This window comes from Cryptosporidium parvum, chromosome 3 (genome assembly GCF_000165345.1).
Source record: "Cryptosporidium parvum Iowa II chromosome 3, whole genome shotgun sequence".
Taxonomy (NCBI): Eukaryota; Apicomplexa; class Conoidasida; order Eucoccidiorida; family Cryptosporidiidae; genus Cryptosporidium; species Cryptosporidium parvum.
Window position 1 is genome coordinate 62476 of NC_006982.1, and position 21851 is coordinate 84326.

Consider the following 21851-nt stretch of genomic DNA (forward strand, 5'->3'; position numbering starts at 1 on the left):
ATATGTGGTCTTTTACTGCCAGTAATATTAGATGCAGTTTCTGAGCAACTTAATTCAGTTTCAGAATGGTCGGGGTCTTCTATAATAATAGGACAAGAAACATTTACAAGCTATAAAAAAAAAAAAAAGTAATAAGAAAATAAGTAATAAAGATAAAATTGTTCAGTTCTTGAAAGAACTGAAAGATATTCGAGTTAAACATACCTTATCAAGAGCATAAAGAAAGCTTTTTGTGTTATTATAGCAATCTGGGAACAATAATAATTCACAAATTCTTTGAATTGTAGGAGGAAAATCAGTATGACAGTCAAAAGCTTCGAGAATATCCATTAAAAAGTTCTCCAAAATAGACTTTCCACAATCTGGACAAGAATATTCAATATTTTTGTGGCGTGGAGAAACTTCATCTAAATGAGAGTTTTCTAAATTTGAATGTAGTTTGCAATTATATGGTAAATAGTCAAGCTGATCTAATCCTCCATATTTTTCAAACATTTGGTTACTTTTCAGAACAATTTCTTTCCTTAAAGCTTTTTTCAAGACCTTCCATTCAATTATTTCATTCTCATCTACATTAGATTTCATATTAAAACTTTTATCAACCCCCTCTTTTGATACTCTCTCAATCATACTAAGATCATCAAAGTCTAAACTTGGTATTAATTCTTCTCTTGAATCAATTTTAATATTATCGGTACCGGTATTAATATTTTCGGTATCTATTTTGTGATCATGATCAAGATCTTGGAAAGAATTTGATTGATTATTGAAATGAAGAATCTCGGTATCATGGGTATCTTTAGTAGTAGAGATTGATTCCATTGACCTGGTTAAGTTAGATTATAATGGAATATAGGAAAATATTTAATATGGACAATAGAAATGTGCGTAAAAGGTCGAGAGAAGTGAGTTATACTGGGACGAATTTGAGAGTAACAGTTGGGAGTTGCATACTATTAGCTTTAATATATTGTTTCTAAGAGGAGTTTATGCTGGATTATGATAAAATTTGATAGAATTAGGATTTTACTTGGTTATTTAATATAGTGTAAAATAATACTTTTTTTGTGCGGTTAATACTAAAGGAAAAATGTAAATTATACTCGGTACCAGTATTTTCTTTTTTTTTTAAATTTTTTTAAAAGTTTGACAAATTAAAAAAAAATGATTAATAATCTATAGCTTCTTTCTATTTTTAAAGTTTATTATGGAATTTAAAAAATCTAGTTTTCTACATGACTAGTGTTTCCGCTTAAAAATCAATATATTAGTGCATTTAAATATTTACATTAAATAGTTTCTTGATGACTAACAGGTTTTTCCCTTGGTATAAAAGGATTGAATTGACACCAAAGAATTCTTATTGTATAGATTTACTCTTTCGGACTTGTAAAAGATAAAGATAATCCATAAGAAGGTTGAAAGGAATGAAAAGGAATAGTACAATAAGATTATTTTTACCAATAGGAAAACCTGAAATGATAATAAATGATAAAAATATATATCGTCATGAAGCAATATCAATGAATTCTGAATTAATTTTGTCAAAGTATGTGGCAGACCTTGGAGGGGTTGGAGGTCTTTCGGAAAGAATGTTTTGGTCCCAATAATTACTATTGTTAAGAATCATTCTTGGGTCCTTTGAAGCTGAAGGGAGCAAGATCTTTGGGACAACTGTTAAGTCTCTCTTAATAAATAGTAGAGCTCCCGCATTTTGATGCTTTCCACAATAATCAGTGGCAGAAAACAAAGTGATAAGCTTGCCACCAGCAAATCTCTCAAATCCGTCTTGTACACATTCGTGGGCTCTAATAATTAGATCCAGGTTATTTTCACATAGGAACTGGATAACTCTATCAGGACCGAACTTAACGATAAAACCACATCCATCAGGATCTCTGGTGTCATTAGGAACAATTCCCTCGAGTGAGTCATTATCAGTAGGATCAGACCATAAGAGATCAAGTATTCTCTGTTCATACTCAGTTTGTGGAGTTTGGGAAGGTCTTAATGGACGTTGAATTTCTTTAATTTGTTCGACTTTATGAATAGAGCCTCCAATTCCACCATGAATACATAATATTCTATCTTCAATAATAGCTCCAACAGGAAGATACTCAAAAACACGGTTAAACCAATTCCAACATGAATCAGGATCATCAGTATCTTCCCTCAACCTTCTCCTACATTCATCTTTAAAGCCATAAAGTGAATTAACAACAGGATCTTCATGATTACCTCTAATTAAATGGATTTGTCTTGGGTATCGAATTTTCAATGCAAAAAGCAAACAAATAGTTTCCAAGCTATGACTACCTCTGTCTACATAATCCCCCAAAAACAAGTAATCAGTGGAATCAATATCTCCTTTTGCTTCAAAAATATCTTCCAACTCTTCACTGATGGGAGCTTTATAATTATGAAAGAGTCTCATTAGGTCATAATACTGCCCATGTATATCTCCATAAACTTTAACAGGCGTTCTGAGTTTAAGGACCATATCCTCTTGTTTTACAATACTGAAGGCCATTTCACAAAGTTGTATGACTTCTGGCCAAGTAAGTGAGAATGCTGCCATATGATTAAATCTAGCGGAAAGTTCAACAGGGGTAATAGTTGGATGAAGAAATAACTTTAAGCATTTTTCTATTAATCCAGTACCTGGCACTCCCATTGAACTTGGAGTTAACATCCAAGGAGAATCTGCAAGTGCGTGCTTTGCTGCAACTTTGTCAATTTTCCTTCCTTCCTCTCCAAGTTGGTCAATCGAAACCTTCTGGACAAGCGTAGAAAAGTCATTGTTCATAGAGTCAACAGTAATATGAACTCTAGAGCTGACTTTGGTCACAGCAGGAGTTAATCCAATTAATCCCGCAGTAGTCTTATATTCCATTTTGGGTATGTATCTCTTTGAGTCATTTTGCAGCTGAATATTCGCCCTAGCTATTGCTCTCTCAACATCGGTGAATGGAATATCATTTGATTTAGGGGAGTTATACTCCTGTACATTATTTTGCTCATTAGTGGTTGAAGAGCCGAGGTCTTCATTGGTTAGATCGCTTCTCGTTTTGTTGGGATCACCAGTTCCAAAAACTAATTGATCCTTTGGCTGAACTCCAATAGTGTTATATGGAACTCCAATAAGGCTCTTTCGTCTAATTGACCTTTCCTTTTCATTATAGAAGTTTGGCTCTGCAGAACAATCCATAGAAAGTAAATCAACAGTAGGATGAGTTTGGGTCTTGTGGTCAAATCCTGCAAAACTGAACAAAGTTGATTTTATTGCCCATGCCGAATGCCTAAACCTTTCAATACCAGGCAAATCTCTCCACTCACAATTTTCAGTGTCATAAAGCATACTTGGCAACACCTTTGAAACATCATCTCCTCTTCCTCCTAATGCTAACATTTTAGATCCAACAAATAAAACAACGTGCTGAAATCTTTGGGCAGGAGGCCCTCCCTTTCTGCATGGGGCTTCTATCCAGTCCCATCTTCCATCTCTATGTTGCCTAAGACCCCATGTATCTCTTAAGCATCGTGAATCGCTTGCTCTCCCTCCATGTACAACTGTCATCCCCGCTGCTGGCCCCTCCGTACACAATGCAGCACTATGGTATACTCTTGGAAATGGCACTCTCTCATCTCTATCAAACAATACTTGCGTCCACACAAACGGGCTTTCTTCAACATTCATAAACCACACATCATTCAAAGTTCTCTGTCCATCATTTCCCCCAAATACTATCAAATTAGGTTTGCTGTAGACCATTATATGTCCATATCTTCTCCCAGGAGTCCTTCCTCCACATATTGGCACACTCATCCAACCGTAGTGGGGATCCTTTCTTAGGTCCAGTAAATACAATTCGTCGCTGCTCAAGCTTCCACCGCCTATTGGATTTTAATTAAGTTTAAAAGAAAAGAAATCTTTGAGTTCAGACTTACCTGTAGCGCCTCCATATATAACAAGTTGCATTAAGTCTACACATGCTGACGCATGAGCTGCTCTTGCACTAGGGGGATTATCTGCTGTAATCTTCTTCCATTGGAATCCTGCCGAAAAGTCCAGTATATATGTATCTGCTGTAATTGTATATCTTCCATTATCACCAATAGCTCCTCCAAACAACACAACTACGTATAGTTAAACATATTTGTAACTTATTTTTCCTTTTTTTTCCCAAAATCAACGCCCACTCTACATCTTTCTTACAGGTTTATTCACATGCAAATAATTTTTATTTTTTGTCCACATGAAATTGCAAAATTTTGGCAATAACAATAAAAATTAAATACCGGCATTTACATGCAATTTTGCGTAGTGTCAAATTATTAACGAAGGTTAAAGTCAGGTTGGGGGGCTGTTGTGATGATAGCGGCGTAGAAGCGAATGTGGCAAGCATGACGAACAATAGTGAAACACAGTAGTCTTCATAATTTCTGAATTTAGTTCGTTCATAATATCAAATCTTTTTGGGTAAAACCATATAAATAAAACATGTAGAGGAGGCGAAGTATTTTGGTACAATTTTAGGATTAGACTTACCTTTAGAATTACCAACAAAAGTGGTTGAATGACCAAACCTTGCTGTGGGGATATCCCCAAACATTTGTTCTTTTTGAGCCATTTTAAAAATTAATTACGGTCAACTGAGACCTTTTCAAATTAAATTTCATCCAATAATTCAACGAATAAATTTCAGTCTAATGCTTTCGATTTTGAAACTTCATAATTATAGAAATTGATCTAGTATTTTGATTTTTTAGCCACACACAGTTAAGAAACACCCAGTTAGGAGTGGCAATGCCAATAAAAGATGAGCAAATGAGAGTAAAGCAAGGGCAAAATGATGCCTTCCAATATATTAACGAATAAAGCCCGGATTCTCAATATACTTCATCAACTTATTAATTTTTTTTTTAAATAATTAGCATAAAATATATTTTAAATAATAACACGTGTTGGCGCCTCTTTTATTATAGTATTTACGCAAAAAAATATTAGAGATTTCAAGATCATAAAAAAATAAATGAAAATTATTAACAAATTCCATAATAGGGTAATGCTTGTTTAAAATAATACTTGTTTTTCATATTTGAAACCTTCTAATAGATTTATTAAGTCCCATTAGGCTTTCTCTGATAATTTTAAGTGTCTAGTTAATCATCGTAAAAATACAAACATGACTTTTTCACAAAAAATGATTGAGAAATTAAAAAAAAATTAGCTTATACGAAAAATAAATCTAAAACCTTAGACTGGCTAATTACGTAGAAAATCATAAAAATCACAAAAATCTAAATAGTTTTTACCTGGTTTGCAGCATTCATTTAGAAAGATCTCGGTCCAGTGTATGTGAGCACAGTATTGGACAGAGTTGCTTTGATCAACTCCCAAGAAACGCTCATCTCTTTGCTGATCATATGATTGAGAGTTCCCCAACTTGAGGTATTGTTCATATTGTTGGGGCGAAATAGTTTCTGAGCATAGAATGATGTCATCTTCCCATCCGAAAGAAGCAAGTATGTCTTGAACAGAGACCTTTCCATCTGAATCTTTATCAAAATTCCTGAAAACTGTTTTTAATGCGCTAGTATTATTTAGATACATTTCAGGCTCCATTGAAGCAGCAATAAACTCAGAATATTCCCAGGATCCACTTTGATCTTGGTCTATGATACCAAAAATACCTTCTATTCTATTACAAAGCTCATTAAGTTTGATGATGTCGTCAATATTGAAGCTGCATAGAAACTTTAAAAGCTGGTCTTTATTGAACGTGCTTTGATTTGAAAGTGATTTCAAGTAGTCATCGATGGACATAGATTTGCGGTTTCCAATTTGATTGGAATGATTGAAAGCTCCTTTTTCTGGGCTTTCAATTGCAGAGCTTCGAAATCCTTCATCATAGATCTCATCAAAGTGGTCCTCTTCAATTTCACTGGCATTATCTATGTAATCTTCAAAACTAGGTTGATTGTTTGGGGAATTTGAAAGAGGAGGAAGAGAAGATGAACGAGAAGATGCAGATTGGAAGTTATCATTTGAAGTTTGTTTAGGGTGGCATTGCTTGTTCTTGTAATTGCTAGATGAAATCCTTTCAACGTGGAATATAAAACAAAGAACACATTGTAGTTCAGCAAGAGAAACTACACCATCTGCTGCAACATCAAACCTGTTGAATTGATCTCTGAGTTGATTAAATTCGCAGTTTTCTCCTATTCGAAGAGCAATTGAAACTAAAATGACTCTTTTCAGAAGAGTATAGTTACAAAACCGTTCCCAAGATGATATCAGTTTAAGGAGAGGCTTGTAAGCGTTACATGTCTTATTATAAATAACGCAGTGGAATAATTGTTCTTTATCGCATACTTTTGAGACGATATTTGGAATTGTAACGTTATTTATGACTGATATACGTTGACCATTTGCATTCTCGTCTGAATTCTCAAGATATTCATCTATATTTCCTTGTTTTAGATTATTATTTGTTAGTAAATTAGAAAAAGAAAGTGAGGACCTTGAAATACTGTATGACGTAGTGAATGTAGATGAAGAAGATGAAGAAGACGATATTGAATTGGGTATCGAAATTCCGGAGTAGCTTTTTGACCCATCACAACTTCCATGATCTATTGAATTAATAGTAACGTTGCCTTGACAAATGTGATTAAGAACTATAGGGTTCCCACAATGGCAGCCAAAGTGAAATCTTGTATCTCCAGGAGGAGATAAAATGGAATCTTCTTGGTTTAATAAAGCATTGATAGTTGCTTTGGTTCGAGGAGTAGCTATTTGCTGATCTGTAATTTGAACTAAGCCAGGGTTATATATAGAACTATTTGGAATACTGGCAAGACTTGGATTAGCGTCTGTATTTGGATAAGCATTGTTCATTGAATAGAGAAGTGGAGTACTACAGGATCTTTTCAGCATTGAATTTCTATTCACGTTTCTAATTTGACTTCCAGTTGATAAACCATGAGATTCTAAGAACCCTATCATAGATCCTGCTACAGATCCTTGCCCTGAGCTAGAGTCTAACCTTGGCGGAGCATTTACTATTTGTGTTTTGAAGAAACCTCCGGTTTCTGGAGAACTGGTAACAACTGGTGTATTATCATCAGATCCTGATAAATTATTAAGATCTTCTTCAGAAAGAATATCATTTATTCGTTCTCGATTGGAATATAAACTTGGGGAAGAAATGCTGGATTTGATCTTAAGACTACTAATGCCAGATGAAGCTCTGGACTTAGTAACCCTCATTCTCTGTTGATGCCATGGCCAAACAACAATCTTGTTAATCATTCCAATACCACAAAGAGGAATGTTCGGCGTGTCCCAAGATCTAAGCCAAGGATGTTGTAATGCTTGGAATGCAGAAATCCTTTCTGATGGGTTCTTATTCAATAATTGAAGAAGAAAATCTTTGGCTTGAGTGGAGACTTGGCTCCAAATAGATTCTGAAAACGATACACTTCCTCTTCGAACTTTCTCAATGATTTCAGTATCAGTGTTTCCTGCAAATGGAGGCACTCCACATAATAGAATATGAGCCATTACACCAATTGACCAAATGTCACACTTATCATCATATCCTTTACCTAATAAAATTTCTGGAGCAATATAATATAATGTACCGACTCTGGTTCTAAGAGTTCCAGTTCTGGTAATTCTTTTTGCCAATCCAAAATCTATAAGTTTAAGAGGACTATTCAACTCAAAACAATTACAGTTACATTCACACTCCTTCTCTTGATGGGAAGGTATTGGATATTTAATAGAAGAAGAATTGGAATTTGAAATAGAGTTAGATACAGAACCCTTTTTCAAGTACATATTAGCAATAAAGTTTGGACTTCCAAATGGCTCAGAGTTAGGAATAGGTATATCTGTATGACTGAGTTCTCCATTGTTAGTTTCTTGATCATAACTTTCGTGCCTTTCTCCCACTTCTTTATCACGGTTTTTCTTACAAATCTCTGAATTTGAAGCAGAGAACAAGTGATTGGAAGTAATATCACAAATGCCGTTATTGTTACTAGGAGTTATTGTGTTATCGTTGATATTATAGATTAGGGATTGGAGTTGTTGGTTGTTCATACTAGATGGTAAAGATCTACAAATCCTAAATCTGTCTTGTTTCAAGTATTTGGATAGAGCAGCCTCTTCATCTTGGAATAACTGGCTACTTTTCTGTTCAAAAAGGCAGTGCTTGCAGTTAATATTGGACTTTGAGTGCAGAAACAAGAAGTTCTCAGGTTTAAGGTCTCTATGAACAATTCCCTTAGAGTGACAATAAGAAATTGCTGACAACATTTGCTTAATTAAGTGGGCAGTTACTCTTTCTGAAAACCTTCCAACATGAGAAAGACGATCAAATAGCTCTCCTCCAGTGCAAAGCTCCATAATTAAGTAAATAGAGTTATAATCTTCAAAAGATTCGAATAACTTTGCGATATTTGGGTGATCTAAAATACTCAAAAGCTGCATTTCCTGTCTAAACCGGAAGATTTCACCAGAAAATTGCTTCGGAATCTTCTTTGCTGCTCTGAGTATTCCTGAGCATCGCTCTTCCACAATATAAACTGCTCCCCAGCTCCCCTCTCCTACTTTCTCTCCCAGTTTATAATGGTTTTGAATTGGAAGGTAGCTGGTCCCCACAAATGAGTCTCTCTTAATTGGAGGTTTTGGTGTTTGGTTTGAGAGTCCAAATACTGATGAATCTCTACTCAGCTTGCTTTCTGATGTTTCAACTTCTATATTATTTTTCGATTCCTCTCCATCCTTAATGCTCTGCATCTTTTCCTTCTTTTCTACTTAAATACATGTTATTTCTCAAAAAAAATGCTTAACACACTGAGTTATTCCCCATAAGCATACTTTAGATAGCTTAATTTGGCAAAAAACTTTGTTTACGATATCTATATTTCTAGTTGTATATTTTCTTTGAATTCATTTTCAATCGGTACCGCCTAGGCGCCAATGATAGAGAGATAAAAGGGGAGGCCCAATAAAATTAAAGTAAATTATCAATAGTGGCTATTGCATGCGCGAATATATTTTTATTGGGAAGTAATATTTTTGCGAATTTTAATTATTGCATGCAATATGGAAATATGTTTATTTTCATGAACAGTTCTAGATAGGGGTTAGATTTTCTAACTGAATATTTGCGGTAGACTCATTTTCAATAAAAACAGATAAAAGTAGTCAAACAATTCATTGTTTGGATACTATCTAGGCTAATTTGGTGCTAATATTCACAAAGGTTTTAATATAATATACATCCTTTCCCCCCCCTTTTAAAGCCATGCAAAAAAAAAGAAAATAAATTAGGCGCGCCAAGACACGTAATAATGTGTGTAATTGTGTGTTTAGATAATTAATATAAATGTAAATGTCAAGAAGACAAGAGGAAAAAAAAACCAGCGGAGTTTTGTAGAGGTCAGGGAAATTGGATTTTTTTGTTAAGCAAGAAATAATTAAAATAATTGGAAAAAGGTTCGAGGAAGCCAGGGAATTGCTCATTTAATATATATTTGGTAGAAAGAAATATCTAATGATTTGATATTAAAGTGGAAGAAACTAAAATTTGCCAGTGGGTATTAAATCTTAATGAGGAGTTCTCCTTCCTCCTCTAAAACAAAGCAATTTTAACAATAGCATGCTTACGTTAATTTTGGAGTGGTTGAATAAGACTTCCAAAAAGTGAGGATCAGACAAATCAACAAGAAATAGGATATTATTAGTAGAAAAAAGAGAATTTGATTTGTAGTATTGATTTACAAAACCATAAATACTACAAATATACCAATATTTAGTAAATATCAAAGATTCAAAAACAAGCCGTATATGAAGATTTATAATCCTGAAATAAACTACTAAATAACAAGTTAAAAACGATAAATAAGTTAATAGAAGAAATATGGGAACAAAATTAGTGAGTAATATTAAGAATTTCATTATATCTGGAAGAAATCAGAATGGTATTAAAGGGTTGGTTAAAGGTTCTTATCCTAATGGATATAGGAATTTTGGTCCAGATCTAGACAGGATGATGCTACCACTAAACAAGAAATATGTAGACGAGAGTAAATTAGTGGATAGTATTAATGAAGAAATAAATAGTATTGGGGGTTGTAGTACAAGTGGAGGAGGAAAGGATAATTATTACCTTTCAGTATTGAAATGTCTGGTGGAATTTATACAATGGGATATTAAAAAGGAAAGAGAGAATTACGCAAAGTATGGTATGTTTTTATTTTTGAAATTATTGGAAGGCTACAAAGATCATTGGGTTGATTCTATAAGGCTTACAGCGTTTATTAGGAATCAGTCAGAGGCGTGGCTATCAAAGGACAGCGGCGCATTACAGTATTACGGAAAGTGGATAATATTAGGAAATATGAAGAGAAGTTTGGAAAAGAATAGTCATTTGTATTATAAAGAGTTCGAAGGTTTGAGTAATGATGGTGCCCATATAGTTTCTACAAATCCTAATATTGGACAAAAGTATCCAGGATTATCTGCCAATTCTTTACCTATTAAAATGTGTACATTAAGCAATAAGTTGGTTGAAATGTTATGTAAATGCGTTATCAATATAAATAACAGACTGGAAAGTAAGAATGGAAAAGAAAAATTAAAAGGATGCAAAAATAGTATAATTACTGAAGAACAAAGTTTAAAAGCAAATGAAGTCAGTAATAAGGATTTGATAGAAGTTACATTAATACTCGAGATTATATTGCTTGGATTCTTAATGGAAGGTGAAATATTTGGGGAGAAATCTGATGCTTTAATTTCTGAATTTGTAATACCATCTTTAGCATCTATAATAGATTCAAAGCTTATATTAAGTTATTGTCTATCCTTTCACAATGTAAAATATTATTTGAATGAAAATGGTCCAGGAAGGTCATTATATAATACGATGGAAATATTCAGAGAAGATAGTAATTTATTCTTTCAAGGAGATAAAGCAACTATAAATGAATTGATTGAGAGTTTATATATGAGATTTTTATATTTAATTGAAACTTTGAGTATAATTTTTTTAAAAGAATTTCAAGAAGAAAAAGCAATGCAACAAAGATGTTCTGAAACAATATCTGGAAAAGTAACATCAGAAATTGAGGATGATTCAGTATCTCAGAGCACTTCATTAAATAATTTTAATAATAATATTAGCAATAATGAGTTGGGTTTAATTCAAAGATTTAAAGTACAGGATAGAATTAATATATTGCCATTAAAATTCAAGAGCCTAAATGATAAGTTATATTCATTATGTTATTATCCATACATATTAACATCTGATATTTGCTTAAGTATATGTAGAGGAAATTCTGATTATACAGTGGAACTAATAACATTATTAACTTGCGCTTTAAGATATCATACAATAAATACAGGTTATTCAGAAGATTTTCAAAGATTATTTCAGAATACTGATCCATTATTTATAATAGATGAGTTAATGGTTTCAATTTCAGGAGGTAATGATGAGATTCCAAGATCAATATTGTATTACGAAACACCACAATATTGTTATAGTTTGTTACGTTGTTTACATAGGGTATTATGTTGTTGCCCAAGAATTGTTGGTATTTCAAGATTAGTTTCAACTTTGATTAATTTGATTGATGTAATATTACCACTTTATGACTTAAATGGTACATTATGTTCAAGATCAAAGAATTTTGATGGCCAGATAAGTAATATAGGGAATAATAGGGGAGGTATGGCAGGAGGTGATATAGGCAAATGTGCATTATTAATGAGAAATGTGGCATTTCAGGTAGTGTTTGATATAATGTGTATATTAAGTGATACATCTCAAGTATTCTATGTTATTAGAGTACTAGTTAAAGTTCGAGATTGGTGTGGATCATGCTTATTAGATTTAATAAGAAGGTGCCAAAGACTTGCATCACAAAGTAGTGAGATGGGGAATTTAAATAAAAGAAGTTTAAGTACCTATAATAGCCAATTAAAGAGCAATAATGTTGGTGGAGTAAATGGCTTGACAACAGCAGTAAATCAAAAGTATGATAAGTTGGATTTAAGGACAAGGGTTGGTGCAACAGGATTATTACAAACTTCAAATAAAAAGATTAGTGAATTAGGTAATATTAATAATACTTCAGAAGGTTCAAAGCTAGTACAGAATTCAAGCTTGGTTGGAGGAATTAGTGGTAGTGTTGCATCATATAATTCAGGAATTGATTTATCTTCTTATCTTAATATAGGAGGATTAAGAGAGTTTGATTTGGAAATAGTGAACCCATCGTTTTGGAGTGCATCAAAAATATTGGAGATTGCAGGTATAAATAGAAAATGGATAACAGGCCAAATTGGTAATTCAGGTAACAATTATATAAGTATGAATTTCACTGGTGGAGGGGCTGGTGGAGGTGGAATGATTAATGGTTTAAATGGAAATAATAGCAATAATATGTCAATAAGTAGTGGAATATCTTCTGGATTATCTAGTGATATAATAGTATCGTCAAAAACTACTCAGGTAATTTTCAACAGAAGCGAAAATATGGGAAGCAATAATAGTGGGAATTCTGGATTAGGAGGTGCATTGAGAACTGATGTAATAGGAGGATCAACAAAATCTATTCCTTCCACTAACACTAATATTATTACTGCTACGACCAATGCTACTACTACTACTACTTCTGCTACTAATGCTGCTACTGTTGTCACATCTTCTACAACAACTTCTTCACCTTCAGCAATAACAATAGGTGCAGGGAATATATCATCATCAGGTTCATCTAATTATGGAAGTATTTCATCACCAAAAGCAGTAGTTCTTCCTTCATCAAATTATTGTTATGATTACAGTAGTGAAGATGAGGAGAATGAAGATTATGATTTTGATGATATAGACACTAGTAGTGATGAAGATAAAAGTATAGTAAATTTTAAAGGTAGTGAAAGAAGAAGAGGAGGTGGAAGGTATAAGTTTGGTGGAGGATATGCAGAAGAAGATAGGAGAAGAGAAGAAGAAGATGATGATAGCGAGAATAGTGGCGGTGAGGATGGTGATGATGATTACTGGGAAGCAGATCAGAAGTTACTAGAATTGATAAGACTTCGTCCAACCAGTTCAATAATAAATGCTCAGCCTCCAACCGCTGGAATACTTCGTAGGACTGTTTCATCAGATGTAAGTATAAGTAAAGGAACATTCTCAAAGATAGGAAGTATATCATCATTATGGACAAAGCATAATTCTTCCCCTCCAAAAGCTTTATCTTCAATGAAAAGAGTATGTTTTGCTGAAGTGGCACAGATATATTAATAAAAGAGATTTGACTCAACTTTAATGTATTTTAGTTTAACCATTTGATTAATTTTTTTAATAATTTGTTGATTTATTATTAATATTAATAAAAATATTGATATATAGACAATTTAATATTTCTCTTACAATTTAATTATATACAATATATGAATATATAAAAGTATGCAAAGACATATACAAAATGGAAAATTTAAGAATAATTGTTTAAAATGTTTTTATATATTTATTTCGAGTCCGACTGGAAAAAAAGTAAATATGAAAGAATATTTGGTGGGGAGATTTGATATAAGAGTTTTTGCATTACCGGTATTAAAAGATAAGTGATGACGTGTCATTTATTTATTAAGTATTTATTTTGAGAATAGTCTGAATAAATTGAATGAAAATTAAAGAGAAAATAATCAAGTGAAATATTGTTTTTTTTTTGTATTGAACTTAAATAATATTAATATTGAGTAGATATAGGTTATACAAATATTCTTTAAGAATATCTTTGAATAATTTTAGATTTATATTTCTATGTTATCAATTTTGAATTTAATTACATTTTTTGCATGACATGCATGCAATGTTGTTTATTGTGGCGGTAATTTCAGGGTCAAATGTCAGAAGTTTTGGCGGGAAAGTGGGGTGTCATTTTTTTATTTTTAATGAAAAAACAAAAAGGATGTAGATAGATATAGCTGGGTGGGTTGGTTATTTGAATGTAGAAAGTGCAGATGAGAGTATAATATTACTGGATGGATGATATGAATGAAAGAGTTGTTGTGCTTATTATTTGAATAAATGTTGGAAATATTTTTTGAAAATTATTTGAAAAAGAAAAGGACATTAAAGGGAAAATAAATTGGCTCCATAATAATAATAAAAAAAGGAATAAAAATAAAATAAAAATAAAATAAATTAATTCCATTTAAAAAACAAGAATAAAATAATATTTTAAATTATTTATAAGAAATATAAAGAAAATTGGTTTAAGACAGTAACAAAAAGTTATAGCTCTTAAATTTTAATTTGTCAATTTTTTTTTTCTTTAAGATTCAATTAAATTTAAACAAGATTTAGATTTCGATCTAGACAAGGAAAAATGTTTGCTAATCAGGATGATTTTTGGACTTCAGATGAGGAGGAGGAAGAAGAGGAGGGGGTAGAAGAGGAGGGGGTAGAAGAGGAGGAGGTAGAAGGAGAAGAAGATAAGGATGAAGAAAAGAATGATCAAAAAAATGATTTGGATATGGTTGAAGAAAAAGTTTCCAGAATCAGTCTAAAAGAGGGTAAGGAAGGAGAGGAGAATGGTGAGGAAGAGGAAAGAAAGAAAAAGAAGGGATTTATCAGGAAGAAATGGAGTATAGAAGATGAGCGAGATGTTTCTGATTTCAGGGAAATTATAGGCTATGAGCCTTGTAAGAAAGAAGATTTGGATGATTCAGAAGATTTGGAGAATGTGGTATTAAAATATCCCTATGAATTGGATGATTTTCAGAAAAGAGCAGTAATTAATATACATAATGGAGACCATGTTTTAGTTGCAGCTCACACTTCAGCAGGAAAAACAGCAGTAGCAGAATATGCAATAGAGTTAGCTAATAAGAATGGAAGGAAAGCAATATATACATCTCCTATTAAAGCTTTAAGTAGTCAAAAATATCGAGAATTTTTGAATAGATTTAGAGAATATCCTGCACATTCATCATTTACTCAAAGAAACAGGATTGGAATAATTACAGGAGATGTGAGTATTAATCCTGATGCACAATGTGTAATAATGACAACTGAGATTTTGAGGACAATGCTATATAGAAATGATCCTTGTATTGAACAAATTCAGACGGTAATATTTGATGAGGTTCATTATATTAATGATTTGGAGAGAGGCGTTGTTTGGGAAGAGGTATTGATATTATTGGATCCAAAAGTTCAACTGGTTTTGTTATCGGCAACAATTCCAAATTATATAGAGTTTGCTAATTGGATTGGAAGGATTAAACAAAATACTGTTTATTGCATTCGAACTTTACATAGGCCTGTTCCTTTGAAGCATTATCTTTACATTTACGAGAAATGTTTCCAAATAATGGATGAGAATAATAAGTTCAATATAAATGGATACAAGGAAATGCTGGATTTTATTAAAACTTCAAAATCTAAGAAGAGTATTAGTAGCTTAAAAAGCAAGGTCAGTAAGCTCAGTTCGTCAATATCTAAGGCGAACTCATCTCAAGAAATTCAGTCTCAGGAAGACCCAAATCAAGAGGATCCCAGTCAAGAAGACCCAAATCAAGAGGATCCCAGTCAAGAAGATCCAACCCAGGAAGTTCAGTCCCAAGAAGAACCAATCCAAGAAGACCAATCCCAAGAAACTCAATCCCAAGAAACTCAATCCCAAGAAATCCAATCCCAAGAAGCGAAAGTTGAAGACAACAATATTGCAATGCTTAGGATCTCAGCAATTAACAAGCAAATCTCATCTTCTGCTGGAGCAAAAGGAGGATCTGGGGGAATTCTTTCTAGTGCAGAAACCAAATTCAAGACTGAAGTTTATAGATTACAAGTGTTCTTAAAGCTCTTGGAGAAAAATGATCAATTACCTGTCATACTATTTGGATTTTCTAGGAGAAAAGTGGAACAATTAGCAACCAATTTACCAAATCTCAACTTTTTATACAATCATAATGAAAAAAGTAATATTATTACATTTATTAAAGAATCCACAAGTAAATTAAATGAATTGGATCAAAAAATTCCTCAATTATTACAATGTAAAGAATTAGCTTTAAGAGGAATAGGAATTCATCATAGTGGAATGCTTCCAATTATCAAAGAAATGACTGAGATCTTATTTACTAGAGGATTAATCAAAGTATTATTTGCAACTGAGACAATATCTATGGGAATTAATTGTCCAGCTAGATCTATTGTATTTACTAGTATTAAAAAATATGATGGACGAAAAAATAGAATACTTCTTTCTTCTGAATATACACAAATGTCAGGAAGAGCTGGAAGAAGAGGTATTGATACTTTTGGTAATGTATTTATATTTAATTCATCACATGAAACAATACCAGAATGTATTGATATTGTAAAGATGATGCTTAATACTTATTTACCAGTACAAAGTAAATTCAGATTAACATATCAGATGATACTTCAACTTTCTTGTAGACATTCACTTAAAATTGAAGATATGATGACTAAATCATTTAAAGAAATGTTCAGATCAATTAATCTTCCAATATTTCATCGAAATTTGAATAGAAAGCTTAAAAGACATCAAATCATACTTTCAAAATTACATTCTATATTAGAATCATATAATAGTAATTTGGTTATTTCTAATTATAATCAAAGAAATACAAATCAAAAAGATGAATTTCAATTTGAATCTGATTCTGAATCTTTATTAAATATTATTAATGGTTTAATTTCAACTATTGAAACTTCAAATTTAATTTCTGGTCAATTATTTCAAAAACTATGTAATTCATCAATTAATAAGAATATAATTTCTCAGAAGATTCTTAATCCTGGAAGATTAATACTATTCAATTCTTTTTCATTGACTGGTAAATCTTTACCAATGTTTGCAAATATTTTGGAATATAATCCAACATCAACACTTTCTTCTATTATTGTTTATTCACAAGAATTTATTGATTTTCAATTTTCATCAAATAATTATCTTTCAAAAAATATTATGGATGGTAATGATAATAATAATAATAATAATAATAATAAAGGAATTGGTGATTCTAATAATGATATTCAATTTTATGATGTTGTTGAAGAAAGTATTCAAAATTATCAAAATTCTAATAAGAATCGACAAATCAGTGTAGTACAAAACTTGATAGATCTTGATAGATCTAAAAAGAATAATAATCAAAGAAATTCTTCTTCATCGTATTCTTCAAAAAACTCTACAACAATCAATTTGATTCATCATTCAACATTTAATTCTCAGAAATTATTAATTTCAACATCTTTATATAATAATACAAATATTAATGAAATCAATCCATTATTTAAAAACATTAATAATTATTATATTTTTCAAAATGTTCCATTAGAACTTTTTATGTTCATTTTTGATTTTAATGCTTCAGCTACAAATAATCAAACAAATCTTCTTAAAAGTATTAATTTTAAAGATATTTCCATATTACATAACATTGCAATTTTACTTAAAAACTCTGTTCAAGACTTTTTATCAAATCAGAATAGTATAAATAATATGAATGGTAATTGTAATAATTCTTTAAAAAATAATAATTTAGGAAATTCTGGTATAAATCCTAATATTGGTCCAAAACCAAAGAATAAGAACAATAAAAAAGGTATGAAGGTAAATCTTTTTGAATTCATTAGTCATCAAGAACAACAAAACCAACAATTAAATACTAATCGTGGAAATATTACTGAATATTCTTCATCTTCATCTTCAAACATACCAGAAAACTGGCCAAAATTATTACCCATTTCCAAAACACTAAAATCAATAGAAATTGAATATTATGAACTTTTACAAAGATATAATGATCTTTTCCCAGAATTTGTTAATAATCATATATTCAAAAATTGTTATTCATTTATTATTGAAGAAAATAATAATCATAATGATAATAATGGTAATAATACTATGATTCAACTTATTGTTGAACTTAATAAATTGGATCATGAAATATCAATTTATAAACATTTCATAAATGATGAAAGTTTGGATGATTATCCAGAAATGAAACTTAAAATACAATTATTAATTGAAAAAGGATTCCTTAATGAAAATCTTACTATTACAACTAAAGGTAGAATAGCATCAGAATTACTTACAAGTGATGAACTTACTTTAATAGAAATATTACTGAATGGTATGTTACATAAATTAAATAATATTCATGAAATTACGGCTATATTATCTTGCTTTGTATTTCCTGAAAAAATGGAATCATTATCAAATTCAAATACTAGTACAAATAATAATAATAATAATAATAATATTCTTGGTATAGATAGACCTTCATTACCTTCTGTTGAACTTTTGAATGCTCATGATGAGCTTATTAATATTCATACAGATTATGAAAAAACTCATTATAAACATCAAATAAATTTAGATACTGAACATTTTTGGTCTTTATGTAATGATAAATTTATGTTAATTGCTTATAAATGGTCAAATAAAGAATCACTTAAAGAGATTATGGAATTTGTACATAATTCTGAAATGAATTTACATGAAGGTACAATTGTTAGAACAATTTTAAGACTTGATGAACTTGTTAGAAAACTTATAATAGCAGCAAAAATGATGGGAGATAAAATACTTGAAGAAAAATTATGTTTAATACATGAAAATATTGCCAGAGATATCATTTTTATGACTTCTCTTTACTTTAATTCCAACTAGAAAGTAAATAAGAAAAATAAAAAAATTCATGAAAAAAACAATACAAAATCACGATTTGATATAGGAAAAAAAATTTATTTTAGTTAGAAAAGGTTTAAGTTAAGTTAAGTTTTTGTAAGGTTTTATGTTTGATAGTTTTTAGTTTTGGGTTTTGGGGTTAAATTTGTCTTGGGATTTTGGGTTTTTTGGTTTAAAATAAAGAATTAAGGTTTTGCCTTTAAGAGTTGGCTTGAGGCTTGAGGCTTTCTGGCCTTTAAGAGTTGACTTAGGGTTTCAGGCTTTCTGACCTTTAAGAGTTGGCTTAGGGTTTCAGGCTTTCTAGCCTCCAAGGGTGGTTGGCTTGAGGTTTCAGAATTTTTGGCCTTTAAGAGTTGACTTGGGGTTTCAGGCTTTCTGACCTTTAAGAGTTGGCTTAGGGTTTCAGGCTTTCAGGCTTTTTGGCCTTTAAGAGTTGGCTTAGGGTTTCAGGCTTTCAGGCTTTCTGGCCTTTAAGAGTTGGCTTGGGATTTCAGGCTTTCTGACCTTTAAGAGTTGACTTAGGGTTTCAGGCTTTCTGACCTTTAAGAGTTGGCTTAGGGTTTCAGGCTTTCTAGCCTCCAAGGGTGGTTGGCTTGAGGTTTCAGAATTTTTGGCCTTTAAGGGTTGGCTTAGGGTTTCAGGCTTTTTTGCCTTTAAGAGTTGAATTGGGGTTTCAGGTTTTTGGCCTTTAAGAGTTGGCTCAGGGTTTCAGGCTTTCTGGCTTTCTGGCTTTCAGGCTTTTTGGCCTTTAAGAGTTGACTTGGGGTTTCAGGCTTTCTGACCTTTAAAAGTTGACTTAGAGTTTCAGGCTTTCTGACCTTTAAGAGTTGGCTTAGGGTTTCAGGCTTTCTGGCTTTCAGGCTTTCTGGCCTTTAAGAGTTGGCTTGGGATTTCAGGCTTTCTGGCTTTCTAGCTTAAAATAAAGAATTAAGGTAAGGTTTTGACCTCCAAACGTCTTAGGGATTTAAGCTTCGGGTTTCACCTCGAGCCTCAACCCTTTAAGGTTTTTTTTTTTTTTTTTTGAAATTTAAAGTTAAATAAATACTTAATTATAATAACCTAATAGCCTTTCAATCATAATTAATATAACCAATTTTATTACTAATTTTAACAAAATAATAAGACTTTATATATATATATATATATATATATATATATATGGTTTTAATATGATCACCAATAATATCAAGAAATTTATAATAAAAAAATTGACCAACTATTAATATTCCCAAATCATCATTGCATTACTAATTGGATCATAATCATCATTAACTTTCTCTTCTTCAACTTGAATTTCTTCAATTTGAATTTCTTCATATTCCTCTTTATTTTTATTATTATTCTTTTCATTATTTATAATTTCTTTATTATCTCTCATTCTATCATTTAATAATTGTTTTATTTCATTTTTAAACATAATTAATTCAATTTTATTATATTTAATAATTTTATTATTATTATTATTATTATTATTATTATCTAATTGTTCATTATTAAATATCTTATATTTTTGACTCATTTTTAAAATTAATAATGATAATAAATCAGAATTTATTAATTCAATTTCATCCATTTCTTTTATTCTATTAATCATTAAATCAATTTCTTCTTTTATTTCTTCATCATTTTGATAATATTTTCCAAAATATAACATTATTTCAATTATTACTTCTCCAATTAATTCTATATTTAAATTAATTCCATTATATTCATTATAATTATTTCCTCCAATTTTAATTTTATTTTTATAATAATAATAATAATAATTATTATTATTATTATTATTGCTATTATTCATATTATTATTATTATCATCATAATCTTCAATATAATCATCATCTTCATTATTAATATCAACAATATTTTCTATTGTTAATAATATTATTCTTATTAGTATATTATCCACTAGTTTTAATAATAATAACATGTTATTATTATTATTATTATTATTATTATTATTATTATTATTGTTATTATTATTAAAATGATTTATATTCAATAATAAAATTTGTATCATATCATTTATTATCATTAATACTTGTATTTTATTATAATTATAATAATAATTGTTATTATTATTTTCATCATTAATATTATAATTATTATCTGAATTTTTTTTTAATAATATCAAATTTTTATTTATATTATTATCATTAATATTATTTATTATTATTGATGATAATCCTCTTAAATTAGGATGTATATTTCCAATTCTATAAATTCTCTCATTTTGTTTATTTTTCTTTAATATTATATTATTATTTATTATCATTTTTTCATTTTTTTCTTCATTTAATATTGAACAATTTTCATCAATTATATTATTATTATTATTATTATTATTATTATAATATTGAAATCTATCATTTAAATTTTCATAATAATATTCAATCATATTATTATTAATATGATTCATTTTAATTCCATAATTCTTCATTATTAATATATAAAAATCTTTAAATTTTTTGATTAATATTAATTCAATCATCTTCTTTTTAAGATTATTATTATCTTGATTTTTTAATAATAACATTGTTAAATTATTAATTTCTCTAATTATTATCAATTTTAAAATATAATCTTTATAATTCTTTTCAATCTCATTATTTAATAGATTTGAATAAATCTTTCTATTAAATTCCTTCTTGTCATTATTATTATTATTATTATTATTATTATTGTTATTATTAATTATATTATCTAAATTAATATCAATACATTCTTGTTTATATTCTTTCATCATATTAATATAATTTTCATATTTAATAATTCTTTTGATTAAATCATAATTAAATTTATATTCATCACTTTTAATTATTCCTAATTGATTATTATAAATTTCAAAATATTTATTAATTCTCTTTTTTATATTAATAATTTTAATATAAATTTGTTTTTTTATTGTATCATTCCATTCAAACATTATTTCTTTATGATCATTTATAAACCATTCCACAAAATCTATTTTTTCTTTATCTTTTCTTTTTCTTATACTTATTTTTCTTATTTCTTCCTTATCTTTTAATTCTTTTATTAATATCGTATCATTGATTGACATAATAATTAAATCAATAATACTCTTTTCTTTATTCATG

At 29.9% G+C, this 21851-nt stretch overlaps 6 protein-coding genes across 6 annotated transcripts; 2 read left to right on the plus strand and 4 right to left on the minus strand.

Moving 5' to 3' along the window:
* Window positions 1-162: 162 nt before the first annotated feature.
* cgd3_240 (hypothetical protein) lies at window positions 163-822 on the minus strand (the record flags this gene model as incomplete). The annotated part of the gene is made up of 1 exon (XM_625337.1): window positions 163-822. One exon carries the CDS (start codon window positions 820-822, stop codon window positions 163-165), a length of 660 nt encoding a protein of 219 aa, XP_625337.1.
* A 685-nt stretch (window positions 823-1507) lies between these two features.
* cgd3_250 (protein serine/threonine phosphatase alpha) lies at window positions 1508-3826 on the minus strand (the record flags this gene model as incomplete). Its single annotated transcript, XM_001388053.1, has 1 exon — window positions 1508-3826. One exon carries the CDS (start codon window positions 3824-3826, stop codon window positions 1508-1510), a length of 2319 nt encoding a protein of 772 aa, XP_001388090.1.
* Window positions 3827-5266: 1440 nt separating this feature from the next.
* On the minus strand, window positions 5267-8809 carry cgd3_260 (hypothetical protein; the record flags this gene model as incomplete). The annotated part of the gene is made up of 1 exon (XM_001388054.1): window positions 5267-8809. The coding sequence occupies one exon, from the start codon at window positions 8807-8809 to the stop codon at window positions 5267-5269; it is 3543 nt and encodes a 1180-aa protein (XP_001388091.1).
* A 1126-nt stretch (window positions 8810-9935) lies between these two features.
* Window positions 9936-13328, plus strand: cgd3_270 (hypothetical protein; the record flags this gene model as incomplete). The annotated part of the gene is made up of 1 exon (XM_625338.1): window positions 9936-13328. The coding sequence occupies one exon, from the start codon at window positions 9936-9938 to the stop codon at window positions 13326-13328; it is 3393 nt and encodes a 1130-aa protein (XP_625338.1).
* A 1090-nt stretch (window positions 13329-14418) lies between these two features.
* On the plus strand, window positions 14419-18738 carry cgd3_280 (mRNA translation inhibitor SKI2 SFII helicase, DEXDc+HELICc; the record flags this gene model as incomplete). The annotated part of the gene is made up of 1 exon (XM_625339.1): window positions 14419-18738. The coding sequence occupies one exon, from the start codon at window positions 14419-14421 to the stop codon at window positions 18736-18738; it is 4320 nt and encodes a 1439-aa protein (XP_625339.1).
* Window positions 18739-19975: 1237 nt separating this feature from the next.
* Window positions 19976-21850, minus strand: cgd3_290 (hypothetical protein; the record flags this gene model as incomplete). Its single annotated transcript, XM_625340.1, has 1 exon — window positions 19976-21850. One exon carries the CDS (start codon window positions 21848-21850, stop codon window positions 19976-19978), a length of 1875 nt encoding a protein of 624 aa, XP_625340.1.
* Between the last annotated feature and the right edge of the window lies 1 nt (window position 21851).